Source organism: Musca domestica, unplaced genomic scaffold, assembly GCF_030504385.1.
Source record: "Musca domestica strain aabys unplaced genomic scaffold, Musca_domestica.polishedcontigs.V.1.1 18, whole genome shotgun sequence".
Classification (NCBI taxonomy): Eukaryota; Metazoa; Arthropoda; class Insecta; order Diptera; family Muscidae; genus Musca; species Musca domestica.
The window spans coordinates 7339654-7367144 of record NW_026712238.1 but is presented as its reverse complement, the minus strand read 5'-3'; the positions used below and the strand labels follow the sequence as shown (position 1 = coordinate 7367144).

Here is a 27491-nt window from a genome sequence, read left to right as displayed (position 1 = left end):
GCTTCGCTTGGCCGAAAGTGGTGAACTGCCGAATTTGGTGTTCTCCACTCCGATGGGAAAACATTCATTGTTCAGCAGTTTGTAAACAAACAAAAAGATCGTGTTTACTTGCAATAGAGGTCAGCTGAAAATGTGCACCTTCGATTGGCCACCAGAACTCGAACGCCGGCCATAGTGACGGTGTGGGCCTCCATAACAGCTCGTATTGATCGACCGTGGCATCAGAATAAATGCCGAATATTGTCGCGAAAATATTCTGGAGGGTATATTAAAGCCTTAGGCAAGCATTCCAACACCATCGCACTCAGCACGCGGTACCGGAAAATGGTTACAAAATGAGGTTCCTCACTTCATGTCCAACGCACAATGGCCACCAAAATCTCCGGATACCAATCCGTTGGACTATTGTGTCTGGAGTATTTTGAAAATCAAGGTTGGCACTAAAAAATACTAAAGTGTAGATCACCTCAAGCAAGCGCTTTGCCGGGAATGGGACAAAATAGCGCAGAATAACATTCGGGCAGCGTGTGATGGTTTCATTGGCCGTTTGAAAGCCATAATTCATGCCAAAGGCCACCAGTTCGAACAAATCTAAACTTATTCTAAAATTTGATGCTATTTCCGATATTTTTTGATTCAATAAAATTAAAATAGTAAAAATTATTGCGTTTGACTTTGCTGCAGTTTTTTCTATCTCATCCTGTATATGCTTTCTATTAAGCTCTTCTTTTTTGAAGTCATAGTCTAGAAATTTTTCGCATATTAGGTGATCTAATTTTTAGCAGTAAATATGCCCTTTGTGATTCCAAAATACAACGCAAAAATGTTGTGGACCTACTTTAATAATTTGTTCAGTTTCTAACAGAAATTATTTTTTTTTTTGAGTATTTGTGTGAGATTTATCAAAAGGGCTTGGACGATATATACAATCTTCATATTAGCCCTGAACGGGCAGGAATATTCAGTAATTATTTCTCAGGTTACTAGCAGTTTTGTGGAGGTCCCAATTCAAGTCAAATCTAAGTTTAAGTCAAAAAAAAAAAAAAAACTCTACTCGGAGCCCGGGTAATAATTTGTTTTATTTTTTTTATTAATTACTAGCTGGCCCGGTCTGCGTTGCTGGCCCATACTTTTAGTCTTTAATGCATATTTTTAAAGCATGATTAATCACAGATCTGACTTATGTAGGCGGTACAATTTTTACTATAAGTAATGACACCATAGTGATTTTTAGATTGAAAAAAATATTCTTGCAAAAATTTTAATCGATGTTTACCCATCATCTGTTTTAGATATTTTGAGTAGCCTGAGCTAATTTTTCAGCCATAGGTTTTAATTTAAATTTTACGTTGAAGACCCCATAAAGTCCATATTTTTCATCATAGCAAAATTCAATTAAAAACTCGTTTCATAATTTTTTTCATGTTTCTTCCAAAATTTTTGACTGAATGACTCCAAGTCTCCAAATAAACGTACATTCGAAAATAGTAAGTGAAAATGGGGAAAAACTACAATATATAATATTCCGATTGTACATTTCAAAAGTCAAAATGAAATTTTACAGCTTTACGCGATTTTTTGGATTTTATCCTTTTCTGCCAAGAAACAATTTCATGATTGTCTGAATCGTTAAAATCAGATCAGCGGTTCTTCAGTTATAAGGTTAGTAACTAACGCAACTTTATATAGATTTCTTTTCTTTATATAGATTTCTTCCATAAAATATTTATGGTAAAAAAATCCTATTTGCCTGATACACAATCCTTTTCTTTCTTAAAAATAAAACAAGTAAAAAAACATTAAGTTCGGCCGGGCCAAACTTTTAATACCCTCCACCTTAGGGTAAAATAAACATTAGAAGAAATGTGGCAAAAACCATTAAAATGCCGATTATGGGGAGGTACCGTAATATGGGGGCTACACCAAAACGTGGACCTATAATTACAATGTTTCGCCACACGAACTAGGACCCATTATGGCCCACAAATACCAATTTTTAGACAAATCAGTGAAAAAATGTGGCAAAAACCATCAAAATACCGAATATCGGGAGGTACCTTTATATGGGGGCTATATCAAATCATGGACCCATGCATGCAATGTTTCGCCACCGAAGCTGGAACCAATTATGACCAACAAATACCAAGTTTCAGACAAATCCGTGAAAAAAATGTGGCAAAAATCATCAAATTACCGAATATCGGGAGGTCCCGTTATATAAGGGCTATACCAAAACGTGGACCTATAATTACAATGTTTCGCCACACGAACTAGGACGCATTATGACCCACAAATACCAATTTTTAGGCAAATCAGTGAAAAAATGTGGCAAAAACCATCAAAATACCGAATATCGGGAGGTACCGTTATATGAGGGCTATACCAAATCATGGACCCATACATGCAATGTTTCGCCACCGGAGCTGGAACCCATTATGACCAACAAATACCGATTTTCAGACAAATCCGTGAAAAAATGTTGCAAAAATCATCAAATTACCGAATATCTGGAGGTACCGTTATATGGGGGCTATACCAAATTATGGACCCATACATGCAATGTTCCGCCACCGGAGCTGGAAACAATTATGAGCCACAAATACCAATTTTTAGACAAATCCGTGAAAAAAATGTGGTAAAAAAAAAACTAAATTACTGAATATCGGGAGGTCCCTTAATTTGGGGGCTCTACCACAACGTGGACCTATACATGCAATGTTTTGCCACACGCTCAGGGACCTGCTATGACCTACAAATACCAATTTTAAGACAAATCCGTGAAAAAACGTGGCATAAATCATCAAAATACCGAATATCGGGAGGTACCATTATATGGGGACTATACCAGAACGTGGACCGATATATCTCATTTTCAATACCAACCATCCTAGACACAATGCAAATAGCTCTGCTAAATTTTGGAGCTCTACGTCAAATAATGTGGGCTGTATCGTGATTTCAACAGACAGACAGACGGACAGACAGACAGACAGACAGACTTACATCGTTAAATCGACTTAGAATTTTATGCTGATTATGAATATATATACTTTATGGGGTCTAAGACGAATATTTAAGGATGTTACAAACGGAATGACAAAGTTAATATACCCTCCCTTCCAAGGTGGAGGGTATAATTAAATATTATATCCTTTGCATTATTACATAGTCGACCTATGGCATTTCAGTCTTATTTTCATTCCCATTTTATTGGGGTTAAATAGCGGCAGTAAATTCGACAATTATAATTCGCATCCGCCTCATTCTATTCTATAAAAAAAAAACAAGAATTATCTACCACATAATGGTTGTGGCAAATTAGAATTTCTATTTTCTTGTTTTGCTGCTTGGCTTCGTCGTCTGGTTAGCCAAACAAAAGCACAGCTAACAAATAAATGTGCGACAGGCCAACAACAGCAAAAAAAAAAGGCCAACACAACAATAGAATAAACAATTCATCATCTCTTTGTTAAATTGCATCTGACTGGGTGATCTGTGTGCACAGAACAGGAAGATATATTTTAATTTATTTTTTCCCAGGCATGACTCTCTCTCTCTCTGGGTGTGTGAGAGATATAGGCGAGGGAGAAAGGAGAGATAGGCATATAAATTCATGACTTGAAGTTGTGCATACAAATTGCCTAAGGGTCGGAGTCGGAGGAAGTAGGATTTTTCCTTGTAACAGTGATTTGTTAGAATGCAAATAAGGATATTATTAAATGGTTTTTGAAAAGGGAAACAATTGGTATTAAAGAATTTGACTATGTAATTTTCATGGATGTTGGTTTATTGGAATTGGGAAGTAGAAGTGGTCTATTGACAATTCTATTAAATTACTTTGATATATGTTCACATGATCTTAAATACTTGCAAAATAATCTTTTATCTATCAATATATTCCATCAAACGTGAGTTGTTGTGAAATTAGAAATGTATTTATTTTTTTATCAAGAAAAACATTATGTTAATATACATTTATCACATGCATGATTATTGCATTGTTTAAATTCAAAAAGTCGCCATTTTTAAAAATTTGACAAATATTTGTTTAGGAAGATCTGTAATTACTTAGTAAGGAAGATATGATATGATATAATTAATATCATATATTTTACCAACGGTCGCTTAAAAAATTTTGGGCATGAAAATGCCCTTCAAAATGCACAAAAAGTCGTAATTTCTTACCACTTCCTTCTTACTTGAAAAATCTTAGATCTTGGTCTAAAAACCTTAAAAACTTTTCTTTAAACCCCACATTTAAAGCAAAATTAAAATCTAAAATTTCTCGTAATGAGGCCCTTGAATAAAAATTTCTTAAAACTCTTTGAAATATATTTTCCAAAATCTAGGATGGTATGACATTTTTTCACAGAGTCCTGAAAAAAGTGCACCTATTCAAAAATTGGAACTAATACGTACTTAAAACACTCTAAATGTTGCCCATAAATTAAATAAAAAAATTTCCATTTTTTTATTTCACGAATCTTCTTTAATATTTGTACAATAAATTATCAATAAAAAAATCCACTTATTTTAGTAAATAGGTTATTGATTCTTTCTTTTAATAATCCACAATTTGTTTCTAATCTAATTTGCTAATTTTTTATAAACTATAAACCACTATTTTTGTCCAGAAAAATATTCCAAGAATTCCTAGTTTAAATAGAGAAAGTCCGTTAACAAATATTTAAAAAAGGAAAAAAAAAGCGTTTATTGAAACCCCTTTGGGAAATATTTTAATAATTCGTTCCGTACATTTATGCATTGATCATCCTTGATCAGAAAGTCCGCAAAATATCAAAAAAATGAAAATTGGTCTTCGGTCAGGAAGTCCTTAAAATATAAAAAAATATAATTTTGTTCTTAAAGTCCTTAAAATATCAAAAAAAAATTAAAATTTTTCTTTGGCCAGGAAGTTTTTAAAAAACAATTTAAAAATTTCAAAGTCCTTTGCCAGAAATCCCACCAAGAAAATTTTAAAAACCCACCCAAAGGAAATTGAAAAGGAAATTTTGATATTTTTTTAGTCCACGATCCAAAAATTCCATGCAAATTATTTTTAGAAATCCACGATCATTGGCTAGGAAGGAAAAATATATTTGTCTCCTTACTCCACAATCCTTGGCCAGGAAATCATTGAAAAATACTTTTAAAACAAGTAAGTAAAGGCTATAGTCGTGCGGGGCCGACCATGTGATACCCTACAATACTACAATATGTTTTTGAAGACCTTATGTCCAAATCCATTTAGGAATATACCGTTTTTGAAAAAAATGTTGTAGAGCCCAGCTCAGATGTTGACCTTAGGTGTTGGACGGGGTACATTTGCTCAACATTTACACAATCCGTCGAGTTGTTATGTATTCAAAACAAATTCACTCGAAAGTTGTGTCCATTTTACAACTAAATATAATCCAATAGTCAATCAAAAATGTCATACTACTTCCCTGTCCTTAATTCTCTCCTCATGCAAAATACCGTGTCGATTGGCTTTCAATTGTGATCTGTAGATCAACTGCAAAATCAGGAAAATTTTAATTTTTTGGTCCATTTGAACCCCTAAATACACATCTTCAAATTCTTTGATTCTGACCCTAACGCTACAAATGCAAAATTTCGTGAGCATCGGACGATAATTTCAACAAATGGTGTTGCGGAGTGTAGAAAAACTTTAGAAAATGTACAATTTAAAATTGTAAGCCAAATTGAAAAAAATCGCATGTGGGAAATTTAAGAAAAATATTTACTTTTTACTGCTGTATTTTTTCGCGATTTTCCTAGGTTTCATCCTTTTTTGGCAAGGTACCATTTTTAATTGATGAGAATTTTGAAAATCAGTTTAGGGGTTCTTGACTTATAAGCAGAATAACTAAGATATATTTCTATTACATATGTATTGTACATATCTAGGTATATATCCGATGGCTTTCAGCATCACTGCATTAGTCAATGAGTAAAAAGCCCGATACTCCTGTGTCAATGTATCACCGGTCATTCAAGTTAATGAACAAATTTTCAGTTAACAGTTCCTATAAGTCGAATAATAGCAAATGATTTCAAAATTACCACTTACTTGAAAAAAAGGAAATTGAAACATTTTTACATTTTGTAGGGGAAGTACGTTAGGGATAGCTTAAATTGGGTATTTGCTCAACTAAGTGTGATATGAATATTACCATGTGCCAAGACTTTTCATGGAGGAGAATGGTCCCAAAGGAGTAGGCCATTTTTGTCCACATTTGAAGTCTTTCTAACTTATTTTAGAATTATTCCGAGTTTCGGATAAATCAGAACCCACTACAAGGCAGGTAGGAGCAAAGAAAGATCGACTCCAAATGTCGTAAACAAATTTGGTCCATGGAGTCTAAAACCATTAATTCCATTAGGCACAATTTGGGCGTACCGAATGATATATTTATTATATTATAGAAATAAATTATATTTTTCTTCTCATCTGTAACAATTTTAAGCGTAACGCTGCACTGTGTTTCCTGTTGCACTCTTCCGCCCATCGTTCCACTCTAATACCATGCAATATGTTCGTTTTGTGATGCCCTAGCGCCAAATTGCCGTCATCACCCCCGTTGTCATCATCATCGTCGTTGTGTTCTACCATCTTTTTGTTATGTATTTGCATTCTAAGTGGATTTATCTGTGAAGTTGTCGCGAATGCTTAAAATGGTCATGACTAACGGCTGGAGTGCACTTTTCTTTTTCTTATCCTTCAGCTTCAGTTTTGCAATCAAATCTCGTTTCTTTTCTTTTTTTGCTGGTTGTGAAATCGCCACATGAAACAGTTGTTTTTATTGTCTGTACGGCTTTTGAGGTTTTGAGAGAGTTGTCATCGAGCGGCTGCTGTTGCTTTGTTTAGATTAGCTGGAGGGTTGTTGTTTTCATTAGTCTTCGTCGGAGGAGGTGGCAGCGGTAGAAATGCTAAGGAATCTTAATCAAAGCAAGATGGTAAAATAAACGAAAGTAAAGATGTCAACAAGACAGCAATAAGTCACAGCGTTTGCATTGGCTAATTTGTCTTTGGATGAAAATCATTGCATGCATAGTAACAGAATAAAATATGAGAATTATATATTCTAAAATATCCTCTTTGCTTAGGGCTTGGGGAGATCGATCTTGTGTTGGTAGATCTATTGAGATGTGTCAATTTTGAAAAAAGTCGGTAGCGATATCTCAAAAGCGTTCGTGAGGGTTGGGGTTATTAAAAATTTTAAATCCCTTGTGGGGAATGTATCACAAAGTGTGCTCCATTCTATCTTATCTTCATAAAATTAGTAGAAATACTGAGAAGTCCGAAATTTGAAGATAATAATATTCATATTTCACAATTTATTAAAGTTGTGATTAATTTTGAATAGTTGGGTGGGAGGTCCTACAAGGAGTGGGTCTGATGAATATATATATATAATACTCTATTCTTTCGCCCTCTCTGTCTCTCAAAGTCTAACAAAAATATTAGGATTTGCCAAGTTATAGAATACTCCTTTTGAGAGTTATCCTACGCACCAGTCAGACATTTTTGCCATACCAAATGGTATATATGCTCTGTAGGTTGTGGACAGACTTCCATGAAGATCTTCGGAGAGAAGTTTTTGATTTAAATAAATTTTTTTCAATACTAAATTGAGCTACAGAGGGTGTATATCATTTGATATCACCAAAACGTACCTTATCGAAGTAAGGGTTTTAGAGACTAAGTCTTTTTGGACCAAATTCGTTGCAGGACATTTGAAGTCGATCTAGCGGTGTCCGTCCGTCTATATGTTTGGTTGGTGCTCAAGATAACTCTCGAAAGGTATGTATCCGATTTGGTACAAGCTTTGTACATCGTAATATTATTATCAAACTGAGATCGGGATTACATGTCGATATCGGTCCACTTCTTCGACCAGAAAAAGGTAACAAATTTCATAGAAAATAAATTACCTCATGTTCGAATTTTGCAAATCCTAATATTTGTATCAGTGCTAGGTCAGATGGGAAAATGAATGATATCGCCATCTGGTACCACTCCCACAGAGGGCCAAAATTTTCAATTTATCTACATTAATAAAAGAGTAACGTAATTGACTAGAACGGTACGAAAAGTACTAAATATTGTACCCTTCGAGCCAGTAGAGCTAGAACTCTTAAATTTGGAATGAGGGTCACTGATGGAGTATATGATGCATGTTTTCGGAAAATCGCACTGTAAGTGTACGAAAAGTGCTAAAATGTACTAAACTGGGTCCATTTAGTATCATGTGAATGTTTAGAGCTAAAAACTTGAAGTTTGTAATGGGATTGAAGGTTGAGGAGAAGTGTCGATGTAATTAGATAGTTTGGAAGTGTGTACTCTTGTATATGAAAAGTATTAAATGGTACAGTGGTTTCTATTTACCTGCATCAACATTTTTATGCTATTTTTTTCCCTTTATTCCCTTTATTTGAATTGTATTTAAGTGCCCAATCGATAGCTGCACATTGGACATTCCGAAAATTTGGTAATTTGTTTTTAATTTGGTTACAAAAGTTGTATTTATCTGCACAAGAAAATTTTTTGCAAACTCAAAAAAGACACTAAAAACTACCACTTCGTTTTTGTTTTTGTATTCGCAAAAACAATAACAACACAAGAAAAGAGCATGCATTAAAAACATATTCTCGCTTCCTCTCCCACACTAAAAGATGGTTATGCTGGATAAAACACCACTGATGCTCAAATACACATGTTGTGAATTTGTCTCTCTGAGTTTGTCTGTCCATTGCTTAACTACTTTTGATGAGCTAAAAGAGAACACTCTTTTGTTTGAAGTTTCGATGACGCTAATGGTGAGCATTGCTTGCCTAGACAATTCATGAGAAAACTTACTTTGTTGTTGTTGTTGAATAAAGTGGTGTTTTCTTGAAATTAGTTTCAGTTGGCTTTTGATCGTTAATCTGAAACAATGTCAACAAAGAAATTAACATCAAATTAAATATACCTGCACTTTTTGTGCACGTAAGTAAAATTAAAGATACCTGTTTCATTGAGCAGATAAATGCAATGAAGCTACCTGCATTTTGGGCATTGCTGCACTGATGTCGTGCAATTTTTGATTGTGCAGGTAAGCAAAAATACTGTACTAAATTTTGTACAATTTGGTTCGGGTGGAGCTGGAATACTGAAATTTGAAATTAACATTTCGAGCGGAGTTTAGGATTAGAATATGGAGGTTGTTTTCGGAATTGGTACAAATGTTCACGAAAATTACTAAAACATACTAAATTTGAGTGCACCGATAGAGCTGGAATCCTGAAATTAGGAAATAAGATTTTAATTGGATTGTATGATCCAGATTATTATGGAAATTTGTACTTATGTGTAATAAATGGTACTAAATTTAGTACAAAATCACATATATAATAGAATGCAGAAAACTTGAATTAAAATGTCTGCGAGATTGTACAATTGAGATATGGAGATAGTTTTGAAAATTTGTAGTGAAGGATTGGGGTATGTAGGAATTTGTACTTATGTGAACTTAATTTGGTACAACCGAGATGGCTAGAAATCAGAAAATAGGATAGCTGTTGAAGCGTTGAATTGGAATATGTATGAAAATGTACTAAATTTGAGAAAATTTGGATTGGGGTGAATCGATGAGGCTATAATCGCGAAATTTGGAATGAAGACTCTTGTTTGAGTGAAGGAAATTTTGGACATTCGAACTCATGCTTAGTAAATGGTAAAAGTTTGAGTTGTAGAGTTGAAATTTTTAAATTTAGAATGGGATTTGTAAGGAGGAGTGCAGGTTTTGGGTATGTAGGAAGTTCTGGAAATTCGTACTTATATGTACTAAATTAGGTGCAATTTGGATTTGTGAAAACCGATAGGACTGGAATGCCGAAATTGGTACAAAATGGTATAAAATTTTGAATTAAGGCCGATATTGGTGTGAAGGGTTGAGATATGAAGTGTAAGTTAGAAATTCTACTAGAACTAGAAATGTACAAAAAGTACTAATTACGTTTTGGTACTTTTGGAACATATACAGTTTACTTGTTAACATTTGGTATAAAAATTAAGTTTGGGAAGTAGCGTTAATATAAGCAGATGTACTTGGAAATGCGCACAAAGTGTAACAACTGTAATAAATGTTATTAAATTCGGTACTATTTGGTTTGTTTGGAACGGATTGTTCTGGAAATTTAAAATATTTTCATTGGGGTCCCTGCTGGTGGCTAAGGTTAAGAAAATGCGTTCAGCAAGCATATGAAAAGTACTAAATATGGTACTGAGTGAACGGATATGGAATTTGCCATTAGAGTCGCTGTTAATATGTAAGGTTGAGATTTAGAGGTAGTTTCGGTAATGCGTACTTAAGAGTACTAATTTGGTATTTGGTATTTAGTTAAGGGATTACGTTGAAAGTCAAAATTGTGGCCTTAAGATCACCTTTTGTGTTGTTTAAGGGATTCCGAAACACGTACTAAAATTACTAAATAAAATTAACTTTGCTATTTGGGGAATGGGAAGGGGAGAGCCGGAAATCCAAAATTTAGAGTGGAAATCTTTGATATTGTGTAGAATAGACAAACTAAAGGTTTTTCGAAAATCTAAACATTCTATTTGGGATAAAAATTCTCTTAACCCAAATTTACTTAATATAGATTTCCTATTCCTCATACGAAGTATCGGACATTGGCTAGAAATTCTTATAAAATGTGAAATAATAGGCAGATTGTCTTCAAATTTGTTACATCTAAACATTACTATCAACTCAATACAATTTTGTTACAATTTTGAATAACTTTGAGGCTCATATAACGCGAAATGAGCACCCGGTGCTTTTCAACCTTGGCACATCCCAATATTTCCATCAACATAGAAAAAATAAAATATTTAAGTTGAACCATGTTTATTTATATGAAAAACAATTGATGACCTTTAAAATATAGAAAACTTAAACTGAAACATTGCAAAATTCAATATATGTTAAATTAAACACTTTCATTTTTTTTGTTACTTCATTTACTTCACATGGATGAATATTTAAATTTTCAATGTCCAGGGACATGTTGCAAAATTTTCACACATTTCGATTTCAGATCAAAACGAAATTCTGCATAAATTTTATAACACTTCACCGAAATAAACTTCCAACACATAAATAAGTGTGTGTGTGTGTGTGAATTCCGGGTAGTACAGAATTTATTGACACGTTCATTTGTGTGTGTGTACACATTTTTGTAATGACATTTTAACCACACAAACAATTGATTTTATTACATCAATTATTTATGTTTTATTCCTCTTCTTCGTCTTCTGCTTCATTCACACAGCCTGACATTTTCTTCCAACTAAAAAGTCCCAGAATGCTTAACAATTCCTTAACATATCAAATGATTAGTCAGACATAATATATGTACATACATGCATATGTATGTGATTTTGTCGTTCTTCCAAGCATATGGAAGACAATGACCCAGCATACGTGCGGGGCATGTCCTGCCACATCATCTATCCATATGTATCTGTCCATCCAATTTTAGCCTAGAGAATTACTCCGGCAAATGTAAACGTGCGTCCATCACTCTCAATTAGTTACTGGAACCCAGCAAAGCATTTTATTTGCCATTTTTGGTCCTGTACTCTTCTTCTTCTGCCTCTTCGTCAATGGTAGAATGTTGGCAATTTGGTGTAAATCTCTTCATTGAAACAATCGTTTCAACAACAGTTTTGTTGGATTTTGGATTTCCGACAAAACTAAGTAGAGGATGTAGATGAGATCAGAACAGAGAGGGGGAGAACATAACGCCCTAGCACGAACACACACAGTTACACACACACATGTTACATGTCAATTAATGACAGTCCATATATAAAGTGTACAATATTACAATTTTTGTATGCCATGGTGTATGTATGTATGCTTATGTTGTGTGTGAACTCAGACATGTGTATGTGGTATTGGCTAAATATGGGAAGAGCAACATGTTCAGATTTAGACTGGAAGCTTGCTTATATTGGCAATAATTGTTGTGTTGTATATAAGACTGGGTCATGGTAAGTTCGAAATAAATCGATTATTTGAAAATAATTATTCTAAGAATAACAGACTTATCAAGTTGGATTTTAAATAGGAATGCATTTTGTAAATATTTTAAGAACTAACACGCATATAAACTTGAATGTTGTCCCCTTAGCCATATGATCCTACCCTATGATATACAGGGTAAGATGAAAAATTGCAACTAACTTCAGACTGCTGGCATTTTTAAGCCACTCGTCCGACAGCTGCTAAATTATTCCAGTAACAGCTCATTATATTGTTTACAGGCGCACAAAAGCATTTTGGGGAGAATTTTTCAGAAAAAAGTTAATCGTGATGGAATTCAGACGTGATAGTGCGATTTCTTTATATTTGGCTGGAGAACCACAAGTGACTATCTTTAGAGCACTCCAGCATTTAAATGTGAATAAATCTTTTGTGTCACGTAGCACGACGTCAACAAAGTGGACTGAAGAAAAAAGAAAAGAGCAACATCAGCACAAATGGCTCGAAAAGAAAAGAAGCGTCTTGATCGAATCGCAGTGGACGAAAACTGGCCCGTGAGCTGAACATATCGCAATATTCAATTCGGCAAATGTTAAAAAACGAGCTCAATGTAAAGCCATTGAAATTCCAAAAAGTACAAGAACTCAAAAGAGCTAAAAATTTGCTTCGCTTGGACGAAATTGGTGAAACTGGTCCAGCAGTTTGTAAACAATCAAAATGATCGTGTTTACTTGCCAAAGAGGTCAGCTGAAAATGTGCACCATCGGTTGGCCACCAGAACTCAAGCGCCGGCCATGGTGATGGTGTGGGCAGCCATAACAGCCGATGGTCGCTCCCGCCTCGTATAAATCGACCGTGGCATCAGAATAAACACCGAATATTATCGCGAAAGTATTCTGAATGGTGTATTAAAGCCTTGAGCACGCAAACGTTTTGGCCCTTAGACATTCCAACAGGACTCAGCACCATCGCACTCAGCTCTTGTCACCCAAGAATGGTTACAAAATGAAGTTCATTTCCAGTGCACAATGGGCAGCAAAATCTCCGGATACCAATCCGTTGGACTATTGGACTATTATGTATTTTGGAAAGCAAGGTTGGCACTAAAAAATACCAAAGTGTCAATCACCTTAAGCAAGCGCTTTGCCGGAAATGGGCCAAAATACCACAGTGCATTACTCGGGCAGCTTATGACGGTTTCTTTGGCCGTTTGAAGGCCATAATTCGTGCCATAGGTGACCAATTCGAACAAATCTAAACTTATTCTAAAATTTGATGCTATTCTCGACATTTTTGGCGTTCATTAAATAAAACTTTTTAAAAAAAATGTCAAAATTTATGTACTTAATTATACAAAATTAGGCACTATTTGGATTTAGGTGGACCTATAAAGGTAGAATCCCGAAATTTGGAGTGGGAATCAAGTTTTGAGCTTTAACCGTTTGGCAGGTTTTCAGAAATTCGTTGTTATGTGTACTAAATGGTACTAAATTTTGTACTATTTTGATTTAGCTTAACCGATAAGGTTGAAATTTGTATATAAGTTTACTGTTGAAGTGTACGATAGTGTTACGTAGGGAATTTTGGAAAATCGTACTTATCTGTACTATATATTTGGTACAAACTGGAATTGTGATGAACCGATGGAGCTAGAATTCTGAAAATTTGTAATGAGAGTCACTGGTTGAGTGTAAGATAGATGTACCAGTAAATATTTTTTTTTTTTTTTTTGAAATTTTAACCTCTTGTGAGGTAGGTTGCAGAAGGATTGGACCGATATTCCATCTCCGAACTCGATCATATTTGGTAATAATATTATGATGTACCAAGATTAGGCCAAATCGGATATTACCTTCGAGAGTTATCGTGCACACCAACCAGACAGACGGACTTCGCTTGATCGACTCCAAATGTTATGAAAAGGATTTGGTCCGAAGAGACCTAGGGTCTACAACCATTATTTCTATTTCACGTTTTGATCGTATCAAATGATATACACACTCTCAAGCCATATATCTGAGGATATAAATATTAAATTGTACTGTTTTTTGATCACTGGATAGGAAGATGTTGTTTGTTTCGGTTATGCGTACTAACTATTGCTCAATGTTGTATTGTGTGAAGGTATAGAGCTGAAATTCTGAAATTTGATACTGAAGTCACTGTTGCTTTCTAGGGATTACTTGACGAAGTAGCGGGCACTTGCAAGTCTCATTTAAAGTAAAGGACTTTAGTCCTTTATAGTCTAAAACTGGCACATTGTAATATTTATATCAGATATAGGTCAGATACGAAATAGACAATATTCGTCTACATCTACCCCTTCGGTAGCTTCCATTTGAAAAGCCAATATTTTCTGTAATCATAAGGCAGGTTAAAGAATGTTTGAATGAACGAACATTGGCTGAGGGTGCATCTGTCGGGGTGGATTCTTTGAAAATAATTTTTGATGACTTTTCAACTTGGATTTTTCAAGCATCAAGATTTATTAAGGAATATCAGATCCTTAAATGTGATTTAAAAAAAGTGGTTTCAATACAGGGTTGCCCATATTCGACGGACCCATCTGGCAACGCCATAACTTTTGACAGAGATGTCACATCGCTTAATTATATACCGCGTTTGAAGCGTCAGTCCAAGCAGATTTTTACCATAAACCAATAAACGCCACGCGAAATAGTTGGAATTTACATTCAACAGAAGAAGTCAATTGTGAAAACTCAATTGTGAAAACTCAACGTGCACATTAAAAAATGTGAGACAAGCCTCGTCGATTGGAATGGGCCCAAAGAGTCATGGGTCCGTCGAATATGGGCAACCCTGTATATATTTGAGGACTGTCAGACTATTAACGTGGATTTAATAATATTTTTGGATATATTTTTTGTGGATATAAATATTTTTCTATGAGTATCAGACCCATTAAAATCGATTATATAAAAAAAAGGATAATTTTTACGACTGTCAGACCTATATTAGAAAAACTCAAAAGACAGACTCGTTATAAACAAATTTCCCATAGAAAGTATAATTTCTCCTTAATTTTCTTAAACTTCATGTAAGTTTCTCTTCTCAAAATTACAGTAATATCGTAGACACACAGATACGCACAAATATCCATGAAATTTGCTCTTCCTGCTTCAATGACGACAATGAAACTAATGCCATCGACACTTACATACAGTCCCTTTGGTGTGTCTACTTTTGCGGCGGAACTATCACACAATATAGAAACAAACAATTATTGTACGAACTTACATATCTACAGTACAATTGTACAATTGCAATGCCGAGATAGAGAGAGAAAGCAACCGAGAATGCTATTCTAAGCAGAATTAACTGCCAATAAATTTCCAAGTTTACGATTAAGTTTTTCTGGAAATGCGAATGAAATGAAAACAACCCTACAAATGTGTTTACATTCAATATATTTGTCTTCCAAATGGGGGGATGTGTGTGTGTGTTTGGGGAGAGTACTTGCGTGCTATTGCGGGGGATAGCATGTTGGAAGCACCAAAGTAGCCATTGTTAGTCATGTACGTTCTGTGGTTTGGGAAAATAAAGAAATGCTCATATGTTGTTGCACTAAATGATCTCAGCTAATTCACCGAGTGCTAATATAGCGAATATATGGAGTTTTTTTTTTTTCATTTGAAGAAAGGAAAATGTTCACATTATTTGTTAAAATAACACAGTGGGATTTTTGTTATTGAAATATCTTAAAATGTTGGTGGAGTCTTCAGTAATTAAATTTTAGATTTAGATAGATTTATCTTTAGATAAAGTTTTATGATATCCTACACCACTATGGATATATAGTACAGCTACCCGTAACAAATAAACGTTTGTATGGGGAAATTATTTATTTAAAATTAAATTATTAATTTATTGAAATTATCATCGTTTTTAAATGCGTATGATGGCTTTAGAACTGATATATTAAATATATAAACCTGCATTTTTCTCTAGATTTTGAGAATGCTCGGATTGGAGAAATGAAAATTATAGCTATATAAAAATTGATTTTCACCAAAATCTATCCTATATGTGCTGATATTACACTTTATCCATCTATATCCAAATCTGAACCGATCTCTATAAAATTTAGAAGAGGTATTTGTATGCTGTCGCTGATAGCTGGCACCAAATATGGTTCTTTTGTAATGTATTATATGGGCGTGAGGGACTTAAATACAAAATCAAGACAAGAAAAAGTCGGACAAATATATATTTGGAAGCTATATCTAATTATTTAAGTGGGGAAGGATCATTTAATAGGATCCATACAAAATAGTGCATACATACTGAAGCTTTTGAGAGATTTTACATAGAACTAAGTAAGTAAGGAATTCTGGAGTTATACGGGGGCTACAACAAAACCTGCACCCATTTCCGTTAAAAATTCTGTTAAAATCTTAAAAATATACGACAACGTGGACCTGCATAGCAACTTTTGTCATAAGCCATTACAATATTCAAATGCGAAATAATAATGAGATAAAAAAATTACAACAAAGTCCAACGCCACAATTTTTACATTATTTTTATATTTTATTGAATGTAAGCCAAAAAATGTCGGAAATAGCCTCAAATCTAAGAATAACTTTAGATTTGTTCGAATTCGTCACCTTTGGCAGGAATTATGCCCTTCAAAGGCCAACGAAACCGTCACACGCTGCCCGAATGTTGTTCTGCGGTATTTTTGCCCATTTCCGGCGAAGCGCTTGCTTGAGGTGATCGACACTTTGGTATATTTTAGTGCCAACCTTGCTTTCCCAATTACTCCAGACACAATAGTCCAATGGATTGGTATCCGGAGATTTTGGTGGCCATTATGCGCTGGAAATGAAGCGAGGAACCTCATTTTGTAACCATTCATGGGTGGCGCGTGCTGAGTGCGATGGTGCTGAGTCCTGTTGGAATGTCCAAGGACTGCGGCGAAAATGTTTGCGTGCCCAAGGCTTTAATACACCCTCAAGAATATTTTCGCGATAATATTCGGCATTTATTCTGATGCCACAATCGGTTAATAAGAGCGAAGAACGACCATCGTCTGTTATGGCGGCCCACACCATCACCATGGCCGGCACTTGAGTTCTGGTAGCCAACTGAAGGTGCACATTTTCAGCTGACCTCCTTGGCAAGTAAACACGATTAATTTGTTTACAAACTGCTGGACAACGAATGTTTTCTCATCGGAGCGGAGAAACCCAAATTCGGCAGTTCATCACTTTCGGCCAAGCGAAGCAACTCTTTAGCTCTTTTGAGTCTATTTTCTTTCTGTTGCGCTGTAAGTTCTTGCACCTTCAATGGCTCATTTTCAATATTTTCCGAGTGGAATATTGCGATATGTTCAGATCACGAGCCATTTTTCGGCCACTGCGACGATCAAGTCGCTTCTTTACTTTTCGAACCATTTCTGCTGATGTTGCTGTTTTCTTCCGTACACTTCCCTGACGTCGGGCCACGCTACCAGTATCACGATAACGAGCGATGGTACGAGACACAAAAGTTTAATTCACATTTAAATGCTAGAGTGCTCTAGCGATAGCCACTTGTGGTTTTCCATCCAAATATAAAGAAATCACAACATCACGCTTGAATTCCATCACAAATAACTTTTTTTCTGGAAAATTCTCACCAAAATGCTTTTGTACGCTTGTAAACAATGTAATGAGCTATCACTGGAATAATTTTAACAGCTGTCGGACGAGTGGCTTAGAAGTTGGTTGCAGTTTTTTCATCTCACCTTGTATAATAGTACGATTTTGAAGTCACTTATTGGCCCATTTAATACCCTTAATACTTTGCCATGATTACCCCAACAATAGGTTACTTTTATGTCCAAAATCCTATATGGGTTGCACTAGACAGGTGGACGGATATGCAGAGCTAAATCGACACAGTTCGGAGAGATAGGAAGATCAATATATATCAGTGTAAGTCTAGGCCTTACACACTTTATAGTACTCCCAACACATCGAGTGGCAGGGAATTGTTCCATGTTTTGGTGTGATCCTACAAAATTGTTTTGTGCAGGTTAAGTTATTAAAATCAAAAAATATGAAGATCCGCTGTATGAGGACTAAACCTTTATACCAATAAGGAACCCCAAGTGTTATTTCCTCAAAAATGAGGAGATATGGTTATATGGGGGCTTTAGACAAAAAGTGCACCCACATTTAAATATTTTTTGCGAAGAGGTAAATTACTGTCATGGTTCGAAATCAAGTTTTGGGATTTAGTCCATACAATAAATTTGGAGTATTTTTTGTAGGAAAAATGTCTCACACCAATTTTTAGCTGTATATTAAAATTAACTCTTAAAATGCAAACAATTTAGCCGAGCTGAATATGAAGATACTTTTGAGTCCCAAAAACTTTGAAAAAAAAAATTAAATATTATCCTCAATGCAATCAAAAAATTACTTGGATTTATTGATTGTATTTTTCTTTTCTCCACAAAAACAAATTCTAGAAATTAAACTAAATTCTCCCAAATTCCAATATTGACAACTGCAAATACTTTCCAAGTACAAATCTGTATTTATTTATCAAATGTTTGTTTCTACGATTGTTGTTCTCCCATGGTAACTTGTTAAAAATGAATGTAAACATTTAGAAAATTGAGTTATTAAATTGAAATTTACATTTAAAATAGTTTACACGTTCAACTGCTTGGATGTGTTACAGAAAACCGAAAACAGAAAAAAACAACAACAAAACTTGTCTGATTTACAAAAAAAAAAAAAAAAAAAAAAAACAGAGAAAAAAACATTCATTCATACGCAAACCAAACCATTTCCTCAACAACTACATGAAATTCTTTTGAGATTCTTTTAATAAATGGAAAAAATTGCATAAATATTTATATAATAAATTTGCATATGAATATGAAAATGCATTTCGATAATAAAACCAAGAACGAAAGCAGAACAAACACATATTTATTTAACAAAAACAAAAAGGATTTTCAGAAGATACAAGATTTTCGCAGTATTTTTTTATATACCGTCGACCATAGTATGGTTTTGTCATTCCGTTGGCAATACCTCGAAATATACATTTTAGACTCCACAAAGCAGGGTGAGATAAAAAAAAACTGCAACAAAGTCAATCGCCATAATTTTTACATTTTTTTTAATTAATTGATTGAAAGCAAAAACTGTCGGAAATAGCATCAAATTTTAGAATAAGTTTAGATTTGTTCGCATTGGTCACCTTTGGCACGAATTATGGCCCTCAAACGGCGAAGCGCTTGCTTGATGTGATCGACACTTTGGTATTTTTTAGTGCCAACCTTGCTTTCCAAAATACTCCAGACACATTAGTCCAACGGATTGGTATCCCGAAACTTTGGCGGCCATTGTGCTCTGGAAATGAAACGAGAAACCTCATTTTGTAACCATTCTTTGTTGGCGCTTGCTAAGTACGATGGTGCTGAGTTCGGTTGGAATGTCCAAGGTCTGCGGCCAAAATGTTTGCATGCCCAAGGCTTAAATACACCCTCCAGAATATTTTCGCTATAATATTCGGCATTTATTGCCGAATGCCACGGTCGATTAATACGAGCGGAGAGCAACAATCGGCTGTTATGGCGGCCCACAACATCACCATGGGCGGCGCTTGAGTTCTGATGGCCAACCGAAGGTGCACATTTTCAGCTTGAATCCCATCGCGAATAACTTTTTTTCTGGAAAAGTCTCACCAAAATGCTTTTGTACCCTTATAAACAATATAATGAGCTCTCAATGGAATAATTTTAACAACTGTCGGACGAGTGGCTTAGAAATGACAGAAGTCTGAATTTGGTTGCTGTTTTTTCATCTCACCCTGTATATTCTTGATAAGCATAAAATTCTATGTCGATTTAGTGATGACCGTCCGTCACTCCGTCTGTGGAAATCACTCAAGCTTCCGAATCACTCTAGCTTCGGAATTGTTTCAAATTTGGTATTTGAAGTTTGTTATAGATACCACAGCCTATGAAAAAAAATTGTCTGTTCAGATCCATGTCTTCGTATAGCTCCCATATAACGGTTCCTTCCGATATTTGAAGTTCGTAATGGATATTACATCCGATGCCAGAAAATTGTCCAAGTTTTGGCATAGCCCCCAAATAATAGTACCTCCCGATATTCGATATTTTGATGATTTTAGCGATATAATTCGCAGAAATAGTTTCAACTTTGGTATTTGAAGTTAGAAACGAATACTGCATCCCATGACAGAAAATTGACTATACAGGTCCACGTCTTCGTGTAACCCCCATATTACGGTATCTCGTTCCATTTGGCGTTTTAATGATTTTAATTATATTATTCAGCGGAATTGTTTCAAATTTGGTATTTGCAGTTCGTATGGGATACTACAGCCTAGGACAGAAAATTGTCTGTACATATCAATGTTTTCGTATAGCCCTCATATAACGATACCTCCCGATATTCTCTATTTTGATGATTTTGGCTAAGTTATTCATCGGAATTGTTTCAAATTTAGAATTTGAAGTTCGTAATGCATGCCACAGTCTAAGACAGAAAATAGGCCCCATATAACAATACCTCCCGATGTTCGGTATTTTGATGACTTTTGCGACATTATTCGCCGAACTTGTTTCAAATTTGGCATTTGAAGTTCGTAATGGGTACCACAGCCTATGACAGAAAATTGTCTGTGCATGTCCAAGTTTTTATATAGCCCCCAAATAATAGTTCATCCCTATATTCGGTATTTAGATAATTTTACTCATTATTCATCGAATTTTTTTCAAGTTGTCTACGTCGTCGTATAGAACCTAATATAAATGCTACATTCGGTATTTCTAACGTATTTTAGTTTTTTTTTTTTTAATTTCTAAATTCCCTCCAATTGGTGGAGGGTATTAAAACTTCGGCCCGGCCGAACTTACAGCTTTTTTACTTGTTTAAGTCTGTGTTTTATTCATGGTGCTATGTTTGGTTTTTATTTGTGAAAATGCAATAATTTGTTGTATTTGCAATGCTGAGAAGGTGGCAACCGAGTTGGGTGTTCAAAATCCAGCCACACACACATGATCTGTTTCACTTTGCCCATTACAGCTTTAAGTGAATGCGTGTGAATTCAAACGAAAATTGTGGTCTACCGCATGAAATGTTTGCCAGTTGTTTTCTTTTTCCTTCGGAAATATGCTAGATGCAACAAAGTAATTCAGGGCAGATTTTCCGACCTCTCGATTTCCCATAAAAAAAAAAATGAAAAAATAGTATCAAACATATATTCATAAAGTATTCTCTTGCAAGAAATTAAGGAAGTGAACTAAAAGCCTATATCATTTTCCTAGTTCTTAAATAGAGAGATCAAGGTATCTATTGTTAATACATTTCCATGGTACCAAACTGAAATTCATTTCAACTGAGCTACACCAACCGACTTCCGAACACAACAATTTCACTTGGATGCAATTTTTATTCTGTGCTGTTCCCATTGCCGTTGTTGTTGCTTCTCCGGTCTATGGAGTTCTCCATTACTGTGGATACAATTGTTATGTTCTTATTTTTTCAACACACCCACAGGAAAATCTACTTCGAATATCCCTCAATTTGTTGTGCCAGAATAATGGAAGGTTTACCGAGGTTGTATGCCAAGAATATTGTATCGAACATTGTGAGTGCGAGTGTATGTGTGTGTGCGTAGGAAAATGTTTGCTTATATGTTCGTTTGTTTATCCTCGTTGTATTTGTTGATACTTTGCATTATTTTCCGGAAATTTATGGAGAGCAAGAATAACATATTTCAATGAAGGTAGATAGATTGTATGGTCGATTGCCGGAATATATTCTATACGAGAGGAGCAACTTATATTTTGGGACAAAAAATTATATTCATGATTCGAGACTTTCTTTTAAATATCTTACTTGAATATCCGTTTTTTAAACCAACTTTTCGGTACCAGTAAGGCATTGGAACATTTTTTTCAATTCACAATTAAGAAAGAACGTTGCATGGTAGGGCTTGTTTCGTTCGAAATTGTCCTAAAAGGCTTGTAAAATTTTAAAGAGGTACCAATTATGGCACTGTCGAGAGTAAGTGATTGCTAGGTGCACGGGTAACATTTTAAAAAATCGTACTAAAAAGTAAGGAAAGTCCTAAACGCCCTAGATATGGTACCATTGGTGGTGTGTAAAATAGATGTACCAAGAGGTTGTTTTGAAATTCGAACGTTAAGTGTACGAAAGGTACTAAAATTTGATAATTTTGTAACATGATGTTTTTTTTAACGACTTGAGGTTAATTCCTGAAATTTAATATGGCAATTAATATTGGGAACTATGAAAGAGTTAGCTTGGAAAATGCGTATATTTAGTGTACAAATCGTACCAAATGGTACTAAATTTGGCATATAGTGTAGAAATTGGTTTAATATAAATTTTTTGGTATTAGGGTCAATATAAGTGTGTAACGTTTAAATAAGATGGGTTTAGAAACAAGTTCAGATCGGTACGAAAGGTATTTACAGGGTGAGATGAAAAAACTGCAACCAACTTCAGACTGCTGTCATTTCTAAGCCACTCATCTGTCAGTTGTTAAAAACCATTCCATTGACAGCTCAATATATTGTTTGCAAGCGTACAAAAGCATTTTGATGAGAATTTTCCAGAAAAAAATATTCGTGACGGAATTCAAGCGTGATAGTGTGATTTCTTTATATTTAGCTGGAAAACCACAAGTGGCTATCGTTATACCACTACAGTATTTAAATGTGAATAAATATTTTATGTCTCGTACCATCGCTTGTTACCATGATACTGCTAGCGTAGCCCGAAGTCAAGGAAGAGGACGGAAGAAAACACCAAAATCAGCAGAAACGGTTCGAAAAGTAAAGAAGCGACTTGATTGAAACCCGCGTCCCATTGGCTCGTGAGCTGAACAAATCTCAATATTCTATTCGGCAAATTTTGAAAAATACCGCGGAGTAACATTCGCGCAGCGTGTGACGGTTTCATTGGCCGTTTGAAGGCCATAATTCTTAGCAAAGGTGACCAATTCGAAAAAAATCTAAACTTATTCTAAAATTCGATGCTATTGCCGACATTTTTTGCTTTCTTCACTAAAATGTAAAAATTATGACTTTTGACTTTGTTGCAGTTTTTTTATCTCACCCTGTATATGGGAGCTATAGCTACTTCTCAACCGATTTTCACTAAAGTTAATGTACTTTCTTGAAGATTTTATTCGGTCGGATGTGTCGAAATTCATTTGATGCACAATTAACCCGAAATTGGTTGAAGATATTTGTGGGAGCTATATCTAAATTTGAACCGACTCTCACCAATTTCAATAGGGCTCGTACTTGGTCTAAACTAATATTTTTTTTGAAAAATTTCATATCAATCGGAAAAAAAGTGCGACCTGCATTTTGTTCACAATAATACATGGACAGACGAAAGGACGGACGGACTGACATTCCGAAATCGACTAAGAAAGTGATTCTATGAAAATCTTCAAAAGTGACTTTGGTCTATCTCGCATTCTTCTCCATGTTACAAACAAATGCACAAAGACAATACCCTTTCCACCATGTAATGTAAGTTATAAAGATTCCATATCTATTGGTCCTTAGTTGAGAACTTTAGGGTGACTGCCAAATACGGAAATTTTTTTAGGTTTTAGTTCCATTTTAAACCCTAGATGTTTTTAAAAAATCTTCCAAAACGGTAGGTCTTCTATTCTTATCCAAACCCTACCCCAATGCAAAATTTTGTGAAGATCGGACCACAATTGCGACCATAACACATAGTTAGAACACTATGTGGAATAAAATATTCCAAGTCAAATAAAAACAAGTAAAAAAGCAGTACGAACTTTGAATACTCTCTAACATTTGGAACTAAATTTTTCAAAAAAAATAATAATAATAATAATAATAATAATAATAAATAAATAAATAAAATAAGAAATAAATAAAAAACATTCGCCAAAAATTCTGTTAAAATCTTAAAAATACCGAATAGCCGTTATATTGGGGCTATTAATATATTGAAATACGAAACTTGAAAAAAATCGCTGAATAATGTAGCTAAAATCATCAAAATACCGAATATAAGGTGGTACTGATATATGGAGCTTGTACGACGGCCTGGACCTTCATAAACAATTTTCTGTCATAGACTGTAGTTCCCATTACGAACTCTAAATACAAAATTTGAAACAACTCCGAATATTGGAAGTACCATTATATGGAGGCTATACCAAGACGTGGACCTACATAAGTAATTTTTTGTCATAGGCTGTAGTACCCATTACGAATTCTAGGTACGCAATTTGAAACAACTCCGGTGTATGACGTCCCTAAAATAGCCAAATATCGAATATCGGGGGTACCGTTATACAGGGGCTATACGATGTCGTAATCCTATATGAACAATTCTCTTCCAGAGGGGGTACGGTTGTATGGGGGCCAATATGGGGGGTACGGTTGTATGGGGGCCATACGACATGATAAATTTGATGAAATGTTAAACTAGTGCCCGATATTGTTTACCTTTCCCACAATCCAATATATTTGCTAATGTGGAGATGGAATATATCGTACTATGGTATCGGGTTCACAAGTTAAACTAATTTGCCGCACGTCCAAATCAAAACTTTGCTCATCGTAAAATTTGAATGAAGTTTATATCAGGTATTTGGTAGGGCAGTAGAGGCGATAGTTTGAGACAGAGCCTGCTATCCTTAGTTTTTGTTTGGAGCTGTTTTACCTAGGAATTATTGAAATTAGCTGAGTTTTTATACCCTACAACACTATGTGTTGGGGTATTATAAGTTTGATTGGGCCAAAAATTATGTAACATCTCGAAATATTGGTTTACCACATAGGAAAGTATATATGGGTCTTCCTAGCTCGCCGAGCTGAGTCGATCTAGCTATATATGTCCGTCCGTCCGTCTGTCCGTCTGTCCATGTTAATTTGTAATCAAGCTACAGGTCGCAATTATGAACCGATCCTCACGAAATTGAAAATGGAGGTGGGGTTAGGGTCAGAATAGAACCCTATTTCTTTTGGAGATAATCGCACGATATTTAGGGGTTGAAATGGACCAAAAACAGAAAAATTTTTTAATTTTGTAGTTGCTCTATAGGTCAGTTAGAGTTTAGGAGTGGGCATAAACCTACCAATTTGGGCGGCCATCGGACAATAATTAGCGGGTAAAATAGACCCTAACATTTATGTAAGAAAATTGGAAAATGTCCACTAAACCGCGAATATTTTATCCCGAGCCAAATCACAAATACATTAAAAGATCACTTCTGACCATTACAGTGATGCTAATAGCCAAGAAATCGGATATATAGCAAAATAGGTACAATATGTATGTAAATGAATTGCTCTTATTTATTCTGCTTATAAATCAAAAAGCGCTGGGCCGATTTTCACAATTCCCATCAATTCGTAATGGCCTTTTACCAGAAGAGCAGAAAATCTAAGAAAATCGCGGAAAAATATACCAATAAAAAAGTGAATATCTTTTGTCGAATTTTTTCAATTTTTGTCATATTTTTTATCGCATGCGATTTTTTCAATTTGACTTAAAATTTTGAATTGTAAATTTTCTAAATGTTAACACCCTTCAACACTACGTTTAGAGGGTATTATATGCATGTCGCAATTATCGTCCGATCCTCACGAAATTTGGCATAGGGGTTGGGTTAGGGTCAGAATTAAAGCCTATTGTTCTTAAGATGTACATTTAGAGATGCAAATGGACTAAAAAAAATTTAAGTTTTTCTAATTTTGTAGTCGCTCTATAGGCCACAATTGAAAACGAATCGACACGGAATTTCGCATCGGAAGAGAGTTAAAGACAAGGAAGAAGCCTATCGTTTTGGATGACCATTGGATGACGTTTAGCTGTAAAATGGACAACAACTTTCACAACTTTTGCCAAATTCTCCGGGCCAAAAAATTAAGGGCAACCTCTGGGCGGGGCTCTTTGACTTTATTTCAAAAACGAAATCTTCCAAAATGGATTTGGATATAAGGGGACTTTGCTTAATTGTTTACTTTATTATTAAATTTTAATATTACAAAATATTAGAATATTCTAATGTTTTGAATTATTTGTGGATACAAGATTAATTTTAAATAAAATATCCCATCATATATAATAGAAATATATTTATTCTCTCTCCATCTTAATATTCACCTCAAAAGATATACTTTTATAAATCTTTCAGCATTATGTTATTATAAATTAAAATATATATATTTTCTGCCGACAAAAAACAACACAAATATTACATGTTATTTTTTTTTTATAATACCCAATCTGCATACCAATATTTCAAATAAGATAGGGAAACAAAACGAAGGTTCCTCTGAAACTGAAGATGGACAAAATGTCAACATATCCAACATAAAATCTGAGGGATTTTTTCATTTGCAACATTGGATTTTATGTGTATGAAATAAAATCGATTTTCTCTTTCTTCCATTTATTTTTTATGTCGAACTTCTGTTATTGTCAAGTAAATCCCATTACAAGTGCATATGTAAATATATGTACATCAACATATGTGTGCTATGTAGCTTTTCAATATCTTGTTTACTTACACTTTCTCCACCCGTTTTCTCTCTTCCTTTCATTATTACAGATACAAATATTTGGTTATAATTCACAATTGTACAACAACTTTTCGGAGGCATTAAATCGAGCCCAGGGCATTGTTGGTGTCTCCATACTGTTGCAGGTAAGTTAGCCAGACTCGGTGAGGTCAGTGGGTGTCAAGGGTTTTGATTTCTTTCTTTTTCTTCTTCCCTTTCAGTTGGGTGATTTATCAAATCCAGAACTTCGAATGCTGACAGATCAATTGGATCGCATCCGTTATGGCGGCGATGAAGCGTTCGTTAAACGCCTGTCAATACGTGGCCTACTGCCTGAAACGGATCATTATATGACGTATGATGGTTCAACAACAGCACCTGCCTGTCACGAAACCGTGACATGGATTGTCCAGAATAAACCAATTTATATAACAAAGCAACAGGTGAGTGAAGGGAGGGAAGCAGATGAAATGAGAGGGAGGGAAAATACCTTGGAGAGGAAAATTTACCTCCATTGCGGTGAGAATATCCGAATTACCTTTAGCATCAGTTTGACTAATTTTCAGCGAACATGGACATCTATATTTATAAAAGAGTAAAGTCATTGACTGACTTAAAGATTCATCAACGCGCCGACAAGATGACTAAAGCTAGAATCTAGAAATTTTGGATGAGCGTCACTCTTGATCCGAAGGGGTCAGACAAGGCTGGGTTTTTGGAAATTCGTGCTAGAACGGTACGAAAATTACTAAAAGGTACCAAATAAGGTACCATTTGCACTTTGGGAAGTAGTAGAGCTAGAAATCTTAAATTTAAATCAGACACAGATGGTGTACATGATAACTGTTCCACATTTGGGCTCTTGATCCCAAGGGGTC

The 27491-nt window shown here is 34.9% G+C and overlaps 1 protein-coding gene across 1 annotated transcript in view; it reads left to right on the top strand.

Moving 5' to 3' along the window:
* The window catches only part of LOC101894596 (carbonic anhydrase-related protein 10), a 200768-nt gene that overhangs the window by 144026 nt on the left and 29251 nt on the right, over nt 1–27491 (top strand). The window contains exons 5-6 of the mRNA XM_059120893.1: nt 26664–26759; nt 26835–27056. Coding sequence (XP_058976876.1) covers nt 26664–26759; nt 26835–27056 — 318 coding nt within the window. The remainder of the gene's footprint in view (nt 1–26663; nt 26760–26834; nt 27057–27491) is intronic.